The sequence below is a fragment of the Mastigoproctus giganteus genome, chromosome 12 (genome assembly GCF_048544385.1).
Source record: "Mastigoproctus giganteus isolate SK-2022 chromosome 12, ASM4854438v1, whole genome shotgun sequence".
In the NCBI taxonomy this organism is placed as follows: Eukaryota; Metazoa; Arthropoda; class Arachnida; order Uropygi; family Thelyphonidae; genus Mastigoproctus; species Mastigoproctus giganteus.
Genome location: NC_143586.1, coordinates 88,925,924 through 88,949,042, shown reverse-complemented (window position 1 = coordinate 88,949,042; position 23,119 = coordinate 88,925,924). Strand labels below are relative to the sequence as shown.

General features: G+C 35.6%; 1 protein-coding gene across 1 annotated transcript in view; it reads right to left on the bottom strand.

Moving 5' to 3' along the window:
- brun (trafficking protein particle complex subunit brun) overlaps nt 1-23,119 on the bottom strand; it is a 379,016-nt gene that overhangs the window by 78,586 nt on the left and 277,311 nt on the right. Inside the window, exons 20-21 of the mRNA XM_090385832.1 lie at nt 12,874-13,016; nt 7,741-8,008 (exon numbers count right to left, since the gene is read on the bottom strand). Coding sequence (XP_090241958.1) covers nt 7,741-8,008; nt 12,874-13,016 — 411 coding nt within the window. The remainder of the gene's footprint in view (nt 1-7,740; nt 8,009-12,873; nt 13,017-23,119) is intronic.

Below are 23,119 nucleotides of genomic sequence, written 5' to 3'. Positions count from 1 at the left end.
TAGCACGATACAAATGTAACAGAGTGTATCTATCTGCTCTCCATGTCATAGCAGAAATGGACCTAAGTATATTAAGTTTCTTTAGACAAACAGTTCGGAGGTATGTGATATGTGGAATAAAGTTCAGTTTGGTGTCCAATATTAAGCCTAAGAAACGAAGATTACTGGTGAGAGGGATCAAATGGTTTTTTAATATGAGTTCTGGTTCCGGGTGTAGTTTACGTTTTTTGCAAAAGTGAACTGCAATAGTTTTTTGATCTGATAATCGATATCCATTCTGCCTTGTCCATGCCTCCAATTTATTTATGGAGAGTTGCAGCTGTCTTTCAATGGTATGAATATTTTGTGAACGGCAAGATATAGTTAGATCATCAGCATACATATATAGTTCTACAGTATTTGGGATGTTGTGTGTTATGGTGTTCAGTCTAAGTGAGAAGAGGGTAGAGCTCAGTACTGATCCCTGCGGGACACCCTCCTCCTGAGTGTAGGACCGAGAAAGTACAGACCTGAAAGGTTCTGTGTTGAAGAAAATTTCTAATGAATTCTGGTAAGTGCCCTCGCAATCCTATGGAATGAAGTTCTCTCAATATGCCATACCTCCAGGTAGTGTCGAAAGCCTTTTCTATATCGAGACTTACCATTACAAGATGTTCATTTTTGACGTAAGCATTACGGATGTTAGTCTCGGCTTTCACCATTAGATCCAAAGTGGCTCTGTTTTGTCGGAAACCAAACTGATTGTTGTTCATCAGTGCTTTAGTTTCAAGAACCCAGGTAAGCCTTCTGTGTATCATTCTTTCTAGGATTTTACTTAGGCAGCTGGTTAGAGAAATAGGTCGGTAATTTTCTGGAATTGAGTGATCTTTTCCTGGTTTAGGAAAGGCTAAAATGATGGAATGATGCCAGGAAGATGGATATGTACCTTCAAGAAAAATCCGATTATAGAAAATTAATAGTAAATTCAATGCCGTACTGTTCATATGTTTCAGCATTGCATAATATATACCATCAGGTCCAGCTGCACTGTTGGGTGATCTATTTAATGCTGTTTGCAGTTCAAATAGGTTAAACGGTTGATTATAGGCAATATATTGGGTAGTATGGAATTTTATTTTGTACCTTTCCGCCGAAGCTTTGATTTTCAGAAAGGAGTTGTCATATGCTGACGTGGCAGATATTTGGTAGAAATTCTCTGCAAGGGCGTTAGCTATTTCTTCTTCAGAAGAAATTTCCTGTCCATTTTTGATTAAGATGGGAGAAGGAAGAGGTAGATATTTCCCATTTAATTGCCGAATCTTTTTCCAGATTAGACGACTGCTAGTATCCTTTGTGATAGTGGAGGCAAACTGTATCCATGATTCCTTTTTGGCTTTTTTTCTAATTTGTCTAGCTTTTGACTTTAGTCTTTTATATTGAATTAGGTTGTTGGTAGTTGGGAACTTCCGGAACAGGTTCCAAGCTTTATTGTTTTCCTTTTTGGCATTGGTACAAGCTTCATTCCACCAGTGTTTAAGGTTTTTGTGTTTACATGTGGAGGCTTGAGGTATTGCTTCAGAGGCAATGGTCAGTATTTGCCTGGTAATATGCTCTGTGACATCATCAATGGGTTGTAGTCTGATCAATTGGCTATCAAAAGAAAGACGGTTTGAAAACTTTTCCCAATCTGCTCTGGAGAATTTCCATTTTGAGCGGTTATCAGGGTATGATGTTTGAAGCGTTTGGATTCTGCATATGATTGGAAAGTGGTCACTATTATGTGGGTCATTTAATACTGTCCATTCTATACTGGGATATAATATGGGGGAACAGAGAGTTAAATCAATTGCTGACATAGATCCAGAGGGAAGGTGAGTATAAGTATTTTCACCAGTGTTCAGTAATGTTAGATTCAGTTGGTCCAGTATCGTCTCGATCAAGTGTCCTCTATTGTCCATGTGGTCTGATCCCCACAATGGATTATGAGCATTGAAATCACCAAGGATACAAAAAGGTGGTGGTATTTGTCTTATAAGGTCTTCTAGTTCTTTAAACGTGCACATCTTGTTAGGTGGAAGGTACAGGGATACAAGAGTTAGAATTTGCCCAACTGATACTCGTACAGCAATAGCTTCTAAGTGGGTTTGAAGCGGAATGTTTCTAGAAGGTATTTTACAGTCAACTAGAATGGCGACGCCTCCACGTGCAGATAGTGAGAAGTTTCTATCTTTTCTGTAAAATGTAAAATTTCTGATTGATGGAGTTACTTGTGGAGTTAGATTAGTCTCTTGTATACAAACGGCTATTGGACCATATAGGGAGATTAAATCATAGATGTCATCGGTATTGCTGCGTAAACCTCTACAATTCGATTGAACAATGTTCTGCATTATCGGGGTTTGAGGAGGGAAGGCGAGTCTGTCTGTTTCTTGTGAGTGGTTTGCTTTTGACGGTCATATTTCATTTTATCTTTTCTAGGAAAATTGGGATGTCCGGGATCTGTACTCTCTTCTACATCATCAGTTTGACCTGATGAAAATCCAGTCTCCATATCATCTTCTGCATGAAGATCAAGGACTGTTTCATCGTGCGTAGCTATATTTTCAGAGTCCATTCTATTTGAGTTTGTCTTTTGTAATTCAGTGGCTTGTTGCCTTCGGGATTTATTAGACATTTTATCACATGATTTTATTTTAGGTGGAACTGTGATAGGGGTATTACTTACTTCATCAACTAGAACGGGTTTGGTGGTAGGTTCAGATGTTGATAGCACAGATCGTGCCCATTCTGCAATGGATGTATTGGGCGGAATTGATACCTCAATTTGGGTTGAAACAGCTTGGCACTTTAGTGTAACGGAAGCGTACGTGGTTTTTGCGATAGTTGACTTTATTTGCTTTCTTGCTTCTTGATATGTGACCTTATTCTCGATCTTGTACTTTTGTATTCTTTTTTCCATTTTCCAGAGTTCGCATGATTTTGAGTATGCTGGATGGTCATTCTTGCAATTTGGACATTCCGGAGCCTTTGCAGTACACTCTGTTTGTGAATGGTTTTTTGATCCGCAGTTAGGACAAGTAGTTTCGCCTCTGCATGTTGTCTGGGAGTGACCAAACTTTTGGCACTTGAAACATCTTAGAGGGTTTGGAATGTATGGGCGTATACGGCAGTTTAGGTAGCCTGCTTTAACTGAGGTCGGCAAATTCGGTGTACTAAAGGTCGGTATAATATTACGTGTGGGAACAAGTTGGTCATCCTTCTTTATCATAATTCTTCTTGCTTGAGTTACTTTCTGTTCCAGTAATTCCATGACTATCTCCTCTTCGGTTATGTTCAACAAATCCCACTCACCTATTACTCCTTTTGAGGAGTTCAAGGTGTTATGTGGTGAGACTTTGATTGGTATTCCGCTTATAGATGACATTTTTAGTAAAAATTCTGAATGTCTTGCTTGAGTGGTCTCAATTAAAAGATCTCCTGATTGGAGCCTTTTCACCATTTTCAATGTACCTGCTGCATTCTCGAGACATCTCTGGATGACAAAGGGAGAGAGTCTGCTTAGCGGCTGAGTCAATAAGGAATGTATAATCAGAAAAGCTGGTGGTTCTGATTTGTTACTATCCTTTTTCATTCTTTTTGGAAGATTGGGATCATCTTCCATTCTGCGGGTCTCAACATGTTGAGAGCCTGTTGGCTCTAGTGGTGGACATGTATCACAGTCCATTGTTGCTCCTTTTAGCCCTGGGAGTAAGAGCTTTTCCTCCCAGACCAAGGAAGGGTTGGAAGACTACGGCTCATTGATGTTTGAGGTGAGCGAAGGCTCTCCCGGATGGTGCTGCGTAGCTGCAGGCCACTCCGAGTGCCCATGCTAACCTTAATTCACCAGCGACAGCACCTACAATATGCACACGAGCATTGAAACTAGACCTTGAGTGATTGGAAGGTCATCTGGTCCAATGAATCACGTTTCCTGTTGCACCATGTGGACGGTCAGGTACATGTGCATTGTTTAACTGGGGAAGTGATGCCGCCTGGATGCACCATGGGACAAAAAACAAGCCGGTGGCAGCAGTATCATGCTGTGGACGATGTTCTGGTGGAATACCCTGGGTCCAGTCATCCATGTGCCGGGCACTCTGACGTCTATCACCTACCTAAACATCATTACTGACCAGGTACACCCTTTCATGGCAATGGTCTTCCCCTCTGGCAGTGCTGTCTTTCAGCTGGATAATGTGACATACCACACCACCCGGATTGTTCGAGACTGGTTCGCAGAACATGAGGAAGACTTCCAGGTATTGCTCTGGCCTCCAAATTCCACAGACATCAATCCCATCAAGCATTTGTGGTTTGTGTTGGAACAGCAACTCCGATCTGTGGCGTCTCAACCCTGGACCTTACGGGAGTTAAAGGATCTGCTGGTTACACGTCGGTATCAGATACCACAAGACACATTTAGAAATCTTGTAGTGTCCAGGCCTCACCGGGTACGAGCTGTTTGGGCTGCACGCGGAGGACCAACATCATATTAGGTAGGCGGTCATAATGTTTTGGCTCATCAGTGTATACTTATTGTAGTTCTTATTCGTTTTTTATCTGCTCTAATACTGTGTTTTTGAAAATATGTATGTGGTTATTCTCTATCTGTATGCCTTTGTTTCAGTTAATATTGTTTATTATGCCGATAATAAACAATTTTTTGTATAACTTGTATTTTCTGTATCTTTTGGTGGTTAGGACCAAGGTGTTGTTGAAATCCCACATGATCCTTGCACCAGGTGTGGAAAGCAAAGTAGGATTCAATTTTTTTATTTGGCTGTAGGCTATGTCATATTTATGTTCCTTAATTCTTTTGAACAATCTTCTACTGGTTTGTCCAATATATGATATTTGGCAGTCTTTGCATTGTAAATTGTATACAGAGTATCAGGGAGTCTTTTCAGGGGCAAAGTGGTAGAGGGGGTGTTTATCATATTTTCAACAGTGTTACTTCTTGTAAACCTGGTGTACAACCCATATTTTTTGGTTACCTGTTTTTATTCTGATTACTGATCTGTGGGACATAAAAAATGGTAATGTACTCGTTTTCTTTTTCAAGTTCTTCATTAGATGCCTGTTCATTGAGATATTTCTCATTTGTTGTTTCAATTGTTTTCATTATGAGTTTTTGTGGATCCCCATTGTTGCTAAATATTTGGAAAATTCTAATGATTTCTCTATTGAGTGCTTGATCTTTACATAGCCAATAAGCCCTAAGAATGAAGTTTTTAAGAATGCCTACTTTTATGTTCACAGTGTAATTAGAATTAAACTTTATAATAGACTCTGTGTCTGTTGATTTTCTGTATATTTCTATTGTTGTTGTTGTTATTTGGTTTTTAGGAGCATTAGCAACTAAGACCATATTGCTCAGGGGATATGCGGTGGTCATTCCCTGACCTTTCCGCATCCTCCGTATTTGGTGGTCATGGGCTTGCACCCCGGTCTAATCAAGAAGCGTGTGCTACACACTGCTGCTCCTGCCCACCTGGCTACGGAGTTATTATGCTTCTTTAAAAAGGGATCTAGGAATGGCATGCTATCATCTTTTTCTATTTCTGTTTTATTAAATTTTATGTTTAGATGTACAGTATTAGGTAGATGTACTAACCCATGTGGCCAAATAGTTAGAATGTCATAGACATACTTATCCCAATACATGGGTTTTAGAGGAAAATTTTCTAAAGCTATATCTTCCCATGTTCCAAGTGTTCCAATGAAGTTTCTGCTAGGATGGGAGAGAGGGGATTGCCCATAATAAATCAGACTTTTTAACCACTATCTTGATATGTGAGGCTGATGGTATCATAAGGATAGCATTACACGAGTGCAAGTATTCATAGTTAACCAATGACAATGTTAACTGTTTTATTATTAATCTTATTAACCAAATTAATAACTAATATAAAATTATTTAAAACTGTTAAAACTTAATTCTTTACCTAATGGTTTCTAATATCTATTTGTTAACTAATTCAAGACTGAACCTTAACCATGACAAATAAAAAATGCATAACCATTTTAATGTTCAATAATGTATAATCAAATTATGGTATAGTTTAGGGCTAAAGCCTCAGGTTACGTATATAGTTTAACTAATATGCAAGTTAGTGCATTTGCATCATTTCTGTACATAGCCAACTACATAAGTAGTTATAAATTGGCATCATTAAGTATATCTCATATGAGTAACATAAGTAACAATACCATGGAAACTCGTTGTGAAGGTATTCACAATATAAGATATACTTAATGATACCAATTTATAACTACTTATGTAGTTGGCTATGTACAGAAATGATGCAAATGCACTAACTTGTACATTAGTAATCAAATTAATTAACAGATGATAATGTGTAATTAAATTAACAACTTTATGCAAATCATCATCATAATTTACCAGTTCTGCTGTCTTTAAAGTCACTGAAGAAGTGGTACAAGAAGTGCGATGAAATGCCTGAGAATAATCTGTAATCCTTTAGGAAATTGAAGGCAGATTACACTCTACACAAGTTTAAGCACTCATTATTTCACTACTTTCCAATTTTAAAATGCCGATATTAAAATGACAGGAATGATTTTGGATAACTTGTTATATTTCATTCTTCCTTGTGCACTTGTCACTTCCACAACTGGCTGCATCTGCACCACTTTGTGTGAAGTTCAACACTGTTGTGCTTTCCAGAGTCAGTGGCTTTCAATTTTATTCTATTTTTTTATATTATTATTTTTTTTTGCTCTTTAGTATTTTCCTTTGTTTGTTCAAGCTATTTAATTACAGCATAATTGCAAACATAATTTTTTTTACCTCACAAACATAATCCTTTTGCAATTTGTAACAAAATTCCCATGTGGTATAAAGTGTTAGTTATAAGGAGAATGGTGTAAGACAGTTACAAAATCCTCAGAAAGGTGACCACCAGAATTTGTTAAATGATGAGCAGAAGCACTGTTCCTTTGGTGTAATTCCTAAATATATCATATTAATAGTATGACCACCTAATATAAATTAATAATAAATAATTTTTTAAAAGGGTTTTTTTTTTTTTTTTGTGTGAGAGAGAGAAAATATTTCCACTCAGAGGATTTATGTTTTGTTCACATATCATAAAGATAACACCATATTTCATCTCCCATCATTTCTGGATCACTCTTGAATCATAATCACAAATTTCAACCAGTCTTCAAATGCACTATTCAAATTTAATTTATTAAGTGCTTTGACCTAATTATCCTAAATTTAATACAAAGGTGATGCTTCATGGTCCATTTGACAGATCCTATCTGGCAAAGGTTCCAAAGCCATTGTATTAAAATTTGTATCAAACATCTTTTTCACGGTATGCTTCAACAATAATTTCTGGTCTCTGATGCTGATTTCTTCAATAAAAAGCAAAATTTTATAGATCTCTGTTCAAAATTATAACATGAAATTATTTACCATCAACAACAAATAAAAATAAAGCTTTGCACATGAGCAACCAAAATGCCACCCTCTAAAAAAGTTCTGGATATTCCAGATTAAAATAAAATTAAAAAGTTATTTCTATTCAGATATTTTTAATAAATTCAGTCCTGGAACTTTCTGATCTTATACAATTTCATTCATATACAATAATTAATGTACTACACACAAGCATTATTAACATTAAAATGGTGTGCAAGTTGATTTAGTAATTTTCCTATTGACTTACAAATAAAAACAACGAGAAAGGATATCAAAGTCCATTTCAGGTCAGCTAAATTAACTAAGTGTTGGCGGCATGCTGACTGAATTGATGATATTTTTTGTTTCTGACTATCTTCATCATCTTTTTCATCAGACGCTAACAGCACATGTGATGCAAGAGGAAAGCGTTCAACAGGAACTGGAATTCGGCAAGTATCCCATGCCTCAATCAGAATACACTTATTTGAAGCATACTGAAGTTCCATCTCATGGTTAGTTGCATTCAACAAATCTAATACGAGGTAACAATGAGTTGGCCTATTGAGAGAGAGAGAGAGAGAGAATAAAGCTTCATATTAGCAATCAATACAAAAGAGCTAAAATGGATATTATTTTCATTTATATAAAAAGAGACATTCACATGAATGCTGTTTTCTAGATTTTCTCAGAATAAAATGAAAATAAGACAAATTAAGAATAGTAATTTGATTAATAATAACCATTTCCATAATTAATATAAAGCCATATATTAATATAAAGTAGGCGCCTCCGTAGCCAGGTGGGAAGGAGCAGCAGTGCGTAGCACACGCTTCTTGATTAGACCGGGGTTCGAGCCCGTCACCACCAAATACGGAGGATGCGGAAAGGTAAGGGAATGACCACCACATATCCCGGAGCAATATGGCCTTAGTTGCTAATGCTCCTAAAAACCAAAATAACAAAAATAACATTAATATAAAGTAAAGTCATTAAAGTAACAATGCACCCAAAGCACTTTTGACCTATTTTTGGCTTCAAGAAAAAAATTATACATTTTTGGTACTTTTTTTAAACAAGAGTTTGAAATTTCACAAACACAAATGTTGAGAAATCTCAGAAAGTGCTCAGTAATGACACTATGAATGACTTCTATAATAATTTGATAGTGCTACTCTACAACTTTGAAACTGATAGAATTAGTAAGGCCAAATGATGCAAGGAAGCTAATTTTTTTTTATCAGCCAAATGTACATAAATAAATAAAATAATAATAATAAAAAAAGTCAATATTCGTACTGTACCCATTCCCACAAGGTAATCATCCAATTCAATTTAAACTTATCCAGACTCATTGCCTCTGTTATGTTGGGAAGCAATTTATTCTAATGTTCAACAACCTGCTGCCTATAGGTGAACTTCATGAGATCCAATCCTCCATTAATCCTTGAGATTTTATATTTGTGGCCCCTGGTTCGTCTCACCTACGAGGGTGAACAGACCTTACTTATTCATTATACTTAATCCCTTCTGTGCCATACACATTCCAATTAGATCACTTAGATGTCTAGTTGAACTCTGCAGTCCACTTTTTATGCCATTCTTCACATGTGCATCACTCTGCACTCATCACCAATCCAGTCACCCTTCTCTGACATTTCTATAGTAGAAGCTGTCTTTCCCCCCCCACCCCCTTTAGTTGTGATGTCCAGACCTCAATAAAATATCCCAAATGTAGTCTGACAACTGACTTGTAAAGAGGGATAATGATGTCCTTCTCCCTATTAACAAATGCTCTGTACATCATAAATAGCACACTATGTTTTCTTCCCCCGGCTGCCTTTTTACACTGCACAGAAAATTTCATGTCAGATTGACTCTTAACTAAGTCATTTTCAGCTTGAATCACTTTTTGCTCCTCTTTTCCAAGCTTATATGTAATAACTCTAGGATTTCTGATCCTCAAATGCATCACCTTTAGGATTGAATTTGAAAGTGTCTGCAATTCTGCCCAGACACGATAGGAGGGAATATGGTGAGAGCTTTTGTCAACCAATTCGGCCCGGGAGAGAATGTGCAAGGCTCATGGAGAACAATTTTTATCAGCGTGGTTTGTATTGGTTAACAGGATGGACAGATAATGCTTTTAGTTAAGAAGAATATTAAATCTAAGGCAATACATTCAGTTGACTTAAGTGACGAGTGCAATGTTAAATCAGTTTGGTGTGATATAAGCACTGGGAAAACAAAAATTGAGAGTAGGAGTGTGTTATAGGCCTAATGACTGTGATGAGTATATCAAACAGCTATACAAGAAAACAGAGTGGACCAGGCAAATCAGAATGTCTCATAATGGAGGATTTTAACTTTCCAAATGATAATTGGAATTTGTGGATTGGTCATTCACACATTAGCAAGACTTTTGTAGCAGCATGTTAGAGAGGTAACAAGAGGAAGCAATACTCTTCAGCTGGTTATCAGCAGTGCTACAAGAATGTACAGGGAAAAGACCCACTGGATGGCAGTGATCATAGTGTATTGATGTGGAATTAAAGACATAACTACTGTCAAGGTTAAAAAGTAAGGCTTTTGCTGGGGTAACTGCAGAGGACTAAAACAGTTTTTAAATGTTGTGCAGTGGGACCAACTGATAATGTTACCAACAGCGAATTCTAAATGGGAAGTAATCAAAGAAGCTACTAGACTTTTCATACCAAAAAAGAAATACTCTTCAAGGCTTAAACCTAAATAGATGTCAGATGAACTACTTGAGACATGTGGCAGAAAAGGGAAGTGCATGGGATGCATATACATTATGTGATATAGAAGCCTATGGTAGATATAAATTAATCTGTAATCAAGTCACAAAAGAGGTTAGGCACACTAAGTTAGGCACTCTAGCAAAAAATGCAAAGAAAAACAGCAAAAACTTCTATGCTTATATTAACAGTAAGTAAAAGGAAGGGGTTGAATCACATTGGACCACTTGATATCTATGGGTTAACTGTTGTTGACCCTGCTCAGGTTGTTGATAAATTGAATAGGTATTTTGCATTTACATTCACCTATGAGGAATTCTTCAAGAAAGGGGAAGCCAGAAGTTTATCAAACTCTAACGAGGAGCTAAATAACTTTGTGATAGCAGAAAGGAAAGTGAAGGAGAAATTGTTGAGGATGGACATAAAAAAGGCACCCGAGGCAGAGAGAATCTATCCAATTATATTAAGGGTGGCAGTGAAGGAGATAAGCAAACCCTTGACCACAATTATGAGCGCATCCTTGGATTCAGGAGAGGTCTCTGAATTGGAGAAGTGTGAATATATCATAAATGGGGATCAAAAGGTGACATGAGGAATTGCAGACCTGTTAGCTCGTGGTCTGTTCCAAGGAAAATAATGGAATCGCTGGTTAAAGAAGTAATGCAGGACCATTTGGATAGGGATGTAATTATACTGCAATCATAGCATGTATTTGTCAAGGGGATAGGCGTGTAATTATACTGCAATCATAGCATGTATTTGTCAAGGGGTGGTCTTGTCTAACCAATCTGATAGGTTACTATGCTGCAAAAAATTATTTTGACATCATATACTTAGATTTCAGGAAGGCTTTTGATACTGTTGCACAGAAAATACTGCTTTACAAACTGAAGCACTGTGGCATTGAGTGCAAATTACTGCTATGGATAAAGGAATGGTTAAATGGAAGAAGACAAAAAGTGATTATCAATGGGCACTGCTTTTTGTGGACTAATGTTATTAGTGGAGTTACCCAGGATTCAGTGCTGGGTCCACTGTTGTTTTCAATATTTATCAATGATACTGATGAAGGTATACCAGGCTCAATGTCCAAGTTTTCAGATGATACAAAGGTTGGCAGGGTGGTTAACGACAGTCATCAGGGTGAGCTACTGCAACAAGATCTAGAAAAATTGGGTTGATGGGCTGAGAAATGGCAGTTGAAGTTTAACATTGACAAATGCAAGGTACTGTACATGTGTAGCAGTAACCCTCAGATTAACTTATCAACTGCACAGTACTATGCTCAGGTTAGTACTCAATAATAAATGAGTACTTTTTTTGTAAATTATAGTATTTATAGCGGAAAATGAAGAAGACCTGGGCATAACTGTTCAATCAGACATGAAACTGTCTAAGTAGAACAGAAACTGTCTAAGTAGATATACTGCCAGGACAGCTCATGGGCTTTTGTCAATGATACACAGAAACTTTGCTAGCAGAAAGAGGGAGATGATTATCCCTTTGCATAAGGCCCTGGTTAGGCTGCATCTTGAGTACTGTGTACAGGTCTGGAGGCCTCACTTTAGGAAGGATGTAGAGCTTCTGGAACAGGTGCAGAGAAAGGCAACCAGATTGGTTAAGGGAACAAAAGGGAGCTCTTACTTAGAAAGCTTCAGTTCTGCAAATTTCAGCACCTTGAGACCAGGCAGCTACAAGGAGACCTGATTTAGGTGTTTAAAGCCTTATGTTGAACTAGAAAAATTCTTGGAGGGTACAGATGGATGAACTGCATTTATTTTTTATTTTTTAATTTTTTTTTTTTTTTTTTTTTTTTTTTGGCTCATGATATATGAGCTTACTTTCTTGCATCATTTACCATTAATACTACTACTACTATTTATAATTCAGGAACAAAAACTGTCAAATAAAATATAAGTTATATTTTTAACAACTACAAATATATATGAATTAGAATGCAAAAAAAAATAATAAAAAATTGTTTACATTTCATCAATCTTGTTTATAAATTTTCTGTTTTTAGAAGGCTCAGTCCTGGAACAATTAAGTTCCAGGACTGAGTCAATTTAAAAATCAATTGCTAGAATGAAAAATGCCTTTAATATTTTTAAAGGTAATTGCCTTAAGCAGCTACAGACTTGCTGAAAACATTTTTAAGTGCATTTGAACTGACTGCCACCAATTCCTTTGTCACCTTTCTCTTAGTGTCCTCTACACCAGCTTTTATTAAACTGTAGGTTGATAAAAGCTGTATTGTATAATTTTTGATAAAGCACATGGATTTCATTAAAAACAAAATATATTATATGCAATAATAAATGAGTACTTTTTTGTAAATTATATTTATAATTTGAATATAGAAATTTAAATGATTAAATAAAATATCATACATATTAAATAGATAAGTACTTTTTTTGTTAATTACATTATTTTATTTATTTATTAATATATATATTTTTGTTTCAAAATGTATGTAAGAGTATGTTACTTGTTACACATGAATAATATTTATGAATGGATAACATGTTTTAAAGTAATTGCCATTACTTCAAAACATGCATTTATATAAATTCTGTAAGACATTTTAAACACAATTTATGCTTAAAAAGTTCATAGCAATTAAAATCTCTAATAAATTATGAATTTTATAATATAAATTTCTCTTACACTTCAGCAGGTAAAACATCCCACTTGGTGATAAAGACAGATGACTGCACTTCTACATTGATAGCAACAGCACACTGTCGACAGAATTTTGCTTCCATACCAGGCCCACCAGTATACTGAAGTTGCAAAACCGCTTCCACAATCTATATAAAAATAGCATTACATAAATTTTCCAACAAAAGTTATTCCTAAGTTATACAATCATCAAATTGATATTAACACTTGTAAGAATAAAAACAAATATAACCACTGCATCTCTATGCTGACAAAAGCAAATGATACATTCGTGGGGAAGCTTAAGTTAACTGAATTTTCACTGGATAATTAATTTTTTTTTAATAAACATAGTGTTATGTTATGGGCATTCCTGATGGAAAATGAACAAATGTCACCTTTTATCATATAAAATGGAACTGAATAGAAGATTAGAAGAGGGCACTGGGATTGCAGAGGTGAACAGTCGGTGGATTTTCGGCTGCTGAAAACGATAAGAAGCTTTGTTATTTTTACCGTATTCTTTGTTAATTAACATATTACATTGTGTTCTACAAACATATATTAAATAGGCTAAATAGCATTCGTTACGTTATTTTTAAAAAATTTAACTAGTGATTTTGGTAATTTATGACTTACCGCTAGTACCAGTGTTGGCGGCAAAATTGTTGAACTTGCAGCCATTGTATAGATCGATACAAAATAGCGTAATTTAAAACTAGATAGCGTAATATGTAGCACTGTATTAGGAATCTGTTAGCTTAGTATAGCATTATCAATTAATCAATAAAATTTATTAATCTTATTAAATTTCATTGTTAACTAAACTGTATTTAAATGGAAATCATGACCCAGACTATAGCTGCGAAGCAAAGATCGCAGAGTAGCAGGAGTGCTATGGCTCGGAAGAGAAATGAAGGGGGCAAATCTCCAACACATCAGTCTCAATAAATGTGCGAAATGTGAAATGCTTGCAGACATTTCGGGAACAGGACATGATCTAGTCAAGGATGTCTTTGTGTGTGCTAAGTGCCTAGAGTGGCAAGAAATTAGTCGCCACCTAATTTCTTGGCACTCTAGGTACTTAGCACAAGCTCTCAGCTGCCCAACTCAATGTCAGCACTCACTCCTGTGCAGCAGGCAACACAGAGGCAATCTCCAAGGCAGAATGCACGGGTCCCACAGGAACTAGTTATTGTTGGTGACTATTGTCAGGGAGATGGGGAATATATAGTATGCAAAAAGAATAAGTGGAACGGGATCAGGGTATGTCTGCCAGTATCAAAAGTTGATGACATCATAGAGCAGATTTCTTTTAAGGGAAAAAAAAAAGGTGATATTGTATATTGTTGTACATGTTGGCATTAATGACCTTAAGAGTAAGAGATCTGCAGATTTACTTAACAAGTACAGGCCAATGTTGAAAAAGAAGCCACAAGTAGGGTGTATATGATGAGAGCCTTGTCAATCAATTCAGCCCTGGAGAGATTGTGCAAGGCTCGTGGGGTAGAATTTTTTCAGTATGGTCTGTGCATTGTGTTCTACAAACATATATTAAATAGGCTAAATAGCAACTAACAGGTGAGACTGCTTCTACAGGGATGGGGTACGGGGTACACTTAAATAGAAACGGTGCAAAAATATTTTCTGATGCTATCGAGGCAGTGTTAGATTGGTCAGAAAACTGCTAGATTGGGGGGGGGGGGATACACAGACTAAAAGATTAACAGTGGCTACAGGCAGAGGCAAAAGTGATTCTTCCACTGCTTCTATTGGAATCAGCAGTAGTAGCCTGAAAAGCAAGCTGCTGGGAATCAATATAAAACAAGTAAATACATGGCTGTGTTAGGGTAATGAAGAGTAGGAACAGGTGCATGTATACTTGCATGTACACCTATACTTCTATCATTCGTGTACTTGCATGTACACCAATGATAGAAGTATAGTTAATAAATTTTATTAGTTTGAAGTGCTGGTCAAGACGTTGAAGGTGGAAGTAGTTGGGATATCAGAGATGTGGTGTCACACAAATATAAGCAGTGCAGAATTGGAATTTGGGGAGTACAATGTGTACAGAAAGGATAGACAGGTCAGGAAGAAAGAAGGGATTATGCTGTTAGTTAAGAAACACATAAAATCTAAGAAGATGCATCCAATTGACATTTGGTAAACAATGCTATGTTGAGTCCGTGTGGTGTAACAAAAGCACTAGGAACAGGAAAATGAGAGTAGGTGTGTATTATAGGCTTAATGAATCTGATGAGTATAATGAGTAATTGTGCAGAGAAATATAGTGGGCTAGTAAATCAGACTGGCTTATAATGGCGGATTTTAACTTTCCAGATATTGACTGTAACTTGTGGGTTGGTCACTCACACACTAGCAAGACTTTTGTGGATTTATTGGATGACTGTTTTCTACAGCACCATGTTCAAGAGGCAACCAGAGGGAGTAATATTCTTGATCTGATTATCAGCAGTGATTATTCATGCATTAGGAATTTACAGACAGAGGAACCATTGAGAGACTGATCACAGCGTACTGATGTGGGATTTACTTAAAGATGTAACTACCATAAAGGGTACAGGGAATGTCTCTTGCTTTTGTAAAGGTGACTACAGTGGCCTCAGACAGTTTTTAAATTCTAAACATTGGAATCAACTGATTATGTTACCAAGGTTGAATTCTAAATGGGAAGCCTTCAGGGACTTAATCTTGGAGGCTACTAGGCTTTTCTACCAACTAAGAAAAACTTTTCAAGGTTTAGGCCTATTGGATATCAGATGAATTAATGAGGCTTGTGGCAGAGAAGAAAAATGCATGGGATGAATACAAATTATCAGGTGACACAGAAGCCTATGGCAGATATAAGCTAGTCTGTAATCATGTCACAAAGGTTAGGCAGGCGAACGCAGATTACGGGAAATCTTTATCAAAGGATGCAAAAGGTTTTTTACTTATGTAAACCCTAGAAGGAAAAGGATGAATCAGATTGATTCACTTAACATAGACGGTTTGACTATTGATGATCCTGCTTAGGTAACTGATAAACTAAATTAGTATTTTGCATCTACATTCACACATGAGGAGTTATTCAAGGAGAGGAATGCCAGAAGCTTATCAAACTCTAATAGGGAGCTAAGAGGTTTTGTAATAACAGAGAGCAAAGTGGAGGAGAAATTGTTGAATTTAAACATAAAAAAGGCACCTGAGGCAGATGGAATCCATCCAGTTATATTAGAGACAGCAAAGGAAGTAAGCAACCCTTAGCCATAATTATGAGAGTTTCCTTCAACTCAGGGGAGATCCCCATTGATTGGAGGTGTGCAAATGTATCCCCAATTCATAATGGGAGTTCAAATGGGGGACAAGAAACTATAGACCTGTTAGTTTAAGTTGTGTTCTGGGGAAAATAATGGAGTCACTGGTTAAAGAAGCATAGCAGGATCATCTAGACAAGACTGCAATAATGTTTAAGACAGCATGGGTTTGTTAAAGGGAGATATTGTCTGACCAATTTGATTGGATACTATGATGTGGTCAGAAAGGAAGTGAATGCAAAAAAAAATTTGATATCATATACTTGGATTTCAGGAAAGCTTTTGATACTGTTGCAAATGGAAGACTGCTGTACAAATTGGAATGGTATGGCATGGCATTAAGGGCAAGTTGCTACAATGGATAAATGGATGGTTGTGTGGGAGATGATAGAGAGTGGAAATCAATAGACACTGCTCTTTGTGGACTAATTTTATTAGAGGAGTTCCCCAGGGGTCGGTGCTGGGCCCATTGTTTTGTGTATTCATCAATGATATTTATGAGGGTCTATCAGGCTTAATATAAGAAGAAGAAGAAGAAGAATTCTTTATTATATACAGAATATCTAAGTTTGCAGATGATACAAAGGTTGCCAAGGTTGTTAACGACAGTAAAGACAGTATGCTACTGCAACTGGATCTAGATAAGTTGGGCTGACAGGTGGAAACTGAAGTTTAACATTGACAAATGCAAATACTGCATATGGGTAGTTGTAACCAGGGCTCCCACTCACAAATTTTAAAAAAACTTAGATTGCAACTTAAATAAGCCCAAAAAAAAAAAAACTAGTTTTCATCATATAGTATAGCAACACAAATAAGATAAAACTTACCATGCAAAAATATCTTTTATTTAATTGTAATCAGAATTTTCATCCCATTCAGTTCCCTCCACATTTATTTTTTGAAGTTCTTTCATTTTTTTCAAACATTCTTCGTATCTTATTATTATTATGATGACTATTATTATTAGCCATATGGTGCAAGGAAGCCTGAGGCTTTTGCTGCACCAGCCAAAAAAAAAAAAAAAAATCTGTTACCCTAAAAGAGAGAGAGAGAGAATAGAAGGGAATCACCAAGGAAGAGAAGAATGATGATATCCAGATCTTTTATGACAAGTTCCTTGTATGACTTCTTTTACCAATTATGATTTAGGTTTCCATGTATAGCAATTTTGATTACATCTATTTATCACCTGTTTTGCCATTAGTCGATTTTTCACAGTTTCTGGTTTAAGGGAGTTTGTGGCTTTTGTTTTTATATGGTTTTCTTGGGAGAAGATTCTTTCTACTCTTGCCGAAGAGTGAGGTAAAATAGTTATTCTGGTCATAAAGTTAGATAAAATCTCATATTTAGAATTATTAAAGCCATCTTTTACATTACGTAACAGATACCAAAACTCAGGGATGGTTTTGTAAGAGAAATCTAAATCTTGATTTAATCGAAATGATCTCCATTCATCATCTAGAAGATCTACTTTGTCTTCAGAAACAAGGTGAGGGAACTGCATTGCTAAATGGAAAATAGAGGATGGCGAATTGGCACGATCATGTATCACTGCTGGGTCAAGAACATTGAGATTGGCAATAATTCCATCATCATTTAGAGGAAATCTTTTTCTGATTTCCATACAAAGTTCAACAAGAAATTTTAAGCAATCATTTTTAAACCTACTTTCACTTTCACCAAGTGGTGTTGAATTTAATAAGGCCATACAACAGCCTCCCAAATATATTTTATTCAGAGGCTTATGATTTATTGTATTGCTTGGATCAATTTCAACCAGCTTGCACGAAGTAATGACTTCTTCTTTTATGAAAAAACTAAGAATATTTTTATACTCAATTGAAACCATTGAATGAAGTAAGTGCAATCTGAAATGTTCAGATTGAAATTCAATATTCAGGCAGTTTATTTTCTCCAGTACATATCCTAAAAACAACAACATATGCTTAGTTCCTTTGGTGATCATAGTATTGTAAATATTTCCTGCACCATCGATTTTGTCAATTTTTGATTGAGACTGAAAATAAAGAACTAACGCATCCCACTGCTCAATAATAATTTTTATTACATTGCCACGGGATAACCAACGTGTTTGTGCTAATTTGGGGATTTTATGCTTAGCAGTATCTACAACATCTTGAATCATTTTGAACTCGTTTAATCTTTTACTACTACGGGAAAAATAACAAGAGATATCTTTTATAAATATTTCTAGATATGATGGTAGTACCTTGACTGAATGACTAGCACATAATGCAAAAGAATGGCAAACACATGCCATTATAAATACTGATGGTACATACTTTTTTAGCAATGACTGGAATCCACTCTTAGTACCCATCATAGTGGCACAATTATCACTTCCAGAGCCAACGAGATTACTTATTTGAATGTTTTTTTTCTATGAAAAGATCTTTCACAGCTTGATAAAGCCCTTCTGAAGTACCATTTTCGACACAAACAGTGTCAAGTAACACATCTACAACATCAAGTTTTTGAATATCAAAATATCTAACAAACAACAGCTAGAACTTGCGATAAAGATAAATCTGTACTTTCATCTATTATCATTGAAAACTTGTTGTTTCTGCATATGTTAGAAATGTATATATTTTCATGATAGGCTATGCCATCTTGTATAAGATAAGAGACTTTAGTCGCCTTCATCTGAACTTGTTTTGCAATATTGCTATCATGAAATGCTTTCTTACATGCTTCTATAAGGTGAACACATTGCGCAAATGGAATATTATGCTCAGAAATGAGTGCAGCAATTGTTAACTCTGCCTTTGCTACTTCTTCATTCTCCGTAGGTTTACGTTTTGTGAAGAATGTCTAACGTTGAACTTGTCTTAGCAATATCTGCACTTTTTTTTTTTTTTTTTTTAACTGTATTTTTATGCACTAGTAACATCGATTTATTGGCATTCTTTAATTTCATTTCACAACAAATACAGTAAGACGCACCTTTTTCATTACTGTCTTCTTTCAACCAATCTTTAATTCCGGATCTTCTAACCATTCATTTCTAAAATTTTGAGTATACCACCGTTTACTCATCTTTCTCTATGGGGAACAAGTTTCAGACATTGTGGGCAATTTGTGGGTATGGCTAATTAGCAATTATCTTATTTAAAATGTTCTATAAAATAAAAAATAAATCACTAATCCATTAAGATAAAATAGAAATAGTCACTACAATTTAAATTTATTATATCACTGTATGCAGTACACGCATAAATATAAAAATCACACCAAATAATGCAATAATACCACAAACGATCACGAAAGACTGTGCAGTAAAGACCGCCTTCCGCCTGCTCAATAGGCTGTGCATACATGTTAGTAACACAAACATGTATGCTTACATGTATGAACATGTAAGTGTAATTTCATAGTGTAGAACCCTGCGAAAACTTTGAAATCTTTTTACATTTGTAGTATTTTGTACAAGCACTTGAGATATTACAAATTATGATCAGTATTGTTAGAATATAAAATTAAGAAAATTGTAAACTGTTATTAAATGTATTAAATTTTATTGTATTTACAAGAAATAAAAATAAATTTTGACTTAAAATTAAAAATTACCGAAAAAACCCAGATAATGAGATATTTTTGTGAAAAAAACCTATCAACCCAGATGACAATCAAAAAACCCAGATCTGGGTGGAAAAACCCAGGAGTGGGAGCCCTGGTTGTAACCCAAGAGAAATGTTTTGGAAGAGAATGCTAGCCAGAACATACTTAACACAATATGAAAAATCTGCTCCTGGATTCAAAGCTTCTAACGATAGGCTTACTCTTTTGTTTGTGCAAATGCTAGTGGGCACATGATCAAATTGATGCTCATGTATAAATCGCAGAATCCACCTGCTTTGAAGGAAAAGAATAAAGATTATCTTTCAGTTTATTGGAAATCCAATAAAAAAGTTTGGATAACAACTACACTTTTTAGAGAGTGGTTTAATGATAGCTTTGTGCAAGAGGTGGAAAGTTACTTAGCTTCGAAATCGCTACCCTTCAAAGTTCTGCTTCTTATTGATAACATGCCAGGACATTCAAGAAGTCTAGAATCACCCCACTCAAACGTTGAAATTGTGTTTTTGCCACCCAACACCACATCACTTTTACAACCACTAGACCAAGGTGTGATTGCTGCATTTAAGCCCTACTATGTTAGGAGAACCTTTACTGGCTTAATTGAAAAAATGGAAAGGGAGTCAGACTTAACTGTAAGTCAAAGTTGGAAAAATTATAACATCGCAGATTGCCTGATCAACATCAAGGCATCAGATGATGAGATAAGAGCATCTATAATTAATGTGTTAGCGAAAATTGTAGCTAATGGTGAGTGTTACTAAAACAGTCTCTAATGTCAATAAACTGGTTGCCGATATTGTAGCAATAGCACAAGGAATAGAAGGCGGGGAGGGGGGGCTTTGAAAACATCGATGCAACAGACATTCAGGAACTTATTGAGACTCATGCAGATGAACTTACAATAGAAGAGTTGGATGAATTAGTAACAAGGTCAAATGAGAACCAAAGTGATCCTGAGGAGGAAGATCTCGACGTTGTTACACCAAAATTAAATAGCAAATCATTAAAGGAAATCTTTAGCCTCTCCATACAACTTTAAAATCCTTATGGATTTTATGTCCACATGGATCCTAATTTGGAAAGAAGCATCAAGTTTAAACAAGACCTAGAACAATTGCTCTTGCCTTACAGGGAAATTCAAAAGGAGCTCAACAAAAAAATGAAGAAACAAACTTCAATTAAGAGTTATTTTTCGCCCAGCAATCCATATTCTTGATATGTTTTTGAAAGATTTGTTTGAAATTTCTAATAAATATTACATTTAATATTAAATTGTTTCTTATTTTCATTTTGATGCCTCATGCTTGTATTTCACTTTGTACTGTCTATGTTCATAGTCATATTATGTAGGTACATGTAATAGATACATAGACAAAATTTTAGACTATTTTTTTTTTTATATATTTCATACTTTGGAACGGAACCCTTTTATTACTATGGGCGGCATAACTCAGTATTCGCATTTTTGGTATTCGTGGCATTTCTCAGGAATGTAACCCCCCCCCCGCAAATAGTGGGGGTTTACTGTACATAGTAAATCAAATTAGTAAAATAATAAGAGGAGTTTACCTCAATATAGTGCGTAGAACACTTCCGTATGATACCTTCCAGAAATTAAAATGGAAAAAACGAAAAAATCGACAACTTACTGGTACATTAGAGTAAAATATAAATAATTAAATAATCAATTTAACACAATTCAAATCAATTTAAAACAATTAAAAATAAAATTAACGCAATATTCCTGCACTTTTTGGTCAGACAAAATTATACAAGACTGGGTTTCCTATTCGACCTATTGTTTCCTACAGGAACTCTGCATTTTCATCCTTAGCCACACATGTATATAACATTATAAAACCCTTTAGACAGGTAATACAATTTGGGATTAAGAACTACGATACATTATTTAATAAGCTTAAAGATTGTAGACTCGGTGACAATGACAATTTATTCTCACTAGATGTTACCTCGTTATATACAAATGTAAACGTTGAATACACATTAGATATTATTTGGGATATGTTAAATAAAAACTCGACACCGATTAATTATATGAAGCTACCTATTAAGGAAATTTTTCACTTAATTAAACTGTTAGTTGAGGCTAACTACATCACCTTTCGTGACAAGGTGTACAAACAAATTTTTGGATTACCAATGGGTTTGAGCCTGAGTGGCTTAATGTCAGAGATCTATCTCTCAACGATTGAGCAGATACATTTGACACCTTTTTGAACCCGTATTACATACTATGGGAGGTATTTAAACGATGTTCTAGTTATTACCGATAGTAATACTATCCAAGACATTTTACATTCGTTTAATAATATTCATTCTAGACTCAAATTTACATTGGAAAGGGAGGATACTGATACAAAGTCAATAAACTTTCTAAATTTCATGCTTACCCGGGACTCGAATAAAATACAACTTAGCATCTATCAAAAACCTACAAACACCGGTATGCTTCTACATTATAATAGCTATCACCCGTTCACCTATAAAAGATCGATTATCTTTAATCAATTTCTTAATGCCTATAAATATTCAACGACAGATTCTGCTTTGTACTCAGAAATACAAATATTAACTAGCACTTTCTTAAACAGGGGTTATTCCATTACCACAATAAACCGAATTAGGGTACAGGCTAAGGATAGGATACAAAACACTACACCAATCAACAATAGTAATATCAAAAAATACTTTATCTCTGTCCCATATGTTGAACAGTGGCACAAACAGCTTAACAGATTCTTTAAAGATACCGAATTTAAAATTGTAGCTAGGCCAATAAGGAAGTTACACACTATACTGAACAATCGCTCGGTTCTTTCAGCGTTCGCAACACAAATTAATGATCTAGTATACAACATTTCTTGAGGTGATTGCGACTCGTCTTATCAAGGTTCGACCCGATTTTCTCTTAATATTCGTGTAAATCAACATGAAGCCTCAGTTTGTGCTTCTCGTTCAGCAGCGTCAGAATTAGCCTTTCATGCCATTAACGAAAAACATACTTTTTTATTTAACGAGGCCAAAATACTTAACGTTCAATGTAATTATACGTGACTATTAATTGCAGAAACAGTTGAAATTAAATTACACGAGAATTCTGTTAATGTTCGGCGGCCATATTTGATCTCCGATGCGTGGACCTTTACGCGCATGCGCGAAGACAAATAATCTCTATTTAAGTATCAGGTTTAATCCGTTTTAGTAATTTTCATTCCTGTGATCATGACATATGGTCGAAAAGCGTTGTCAGCTTCAGGAAGGAAAATCGTTTTGAACATTTTCGTTAGATTCTTTTAATTGCATTA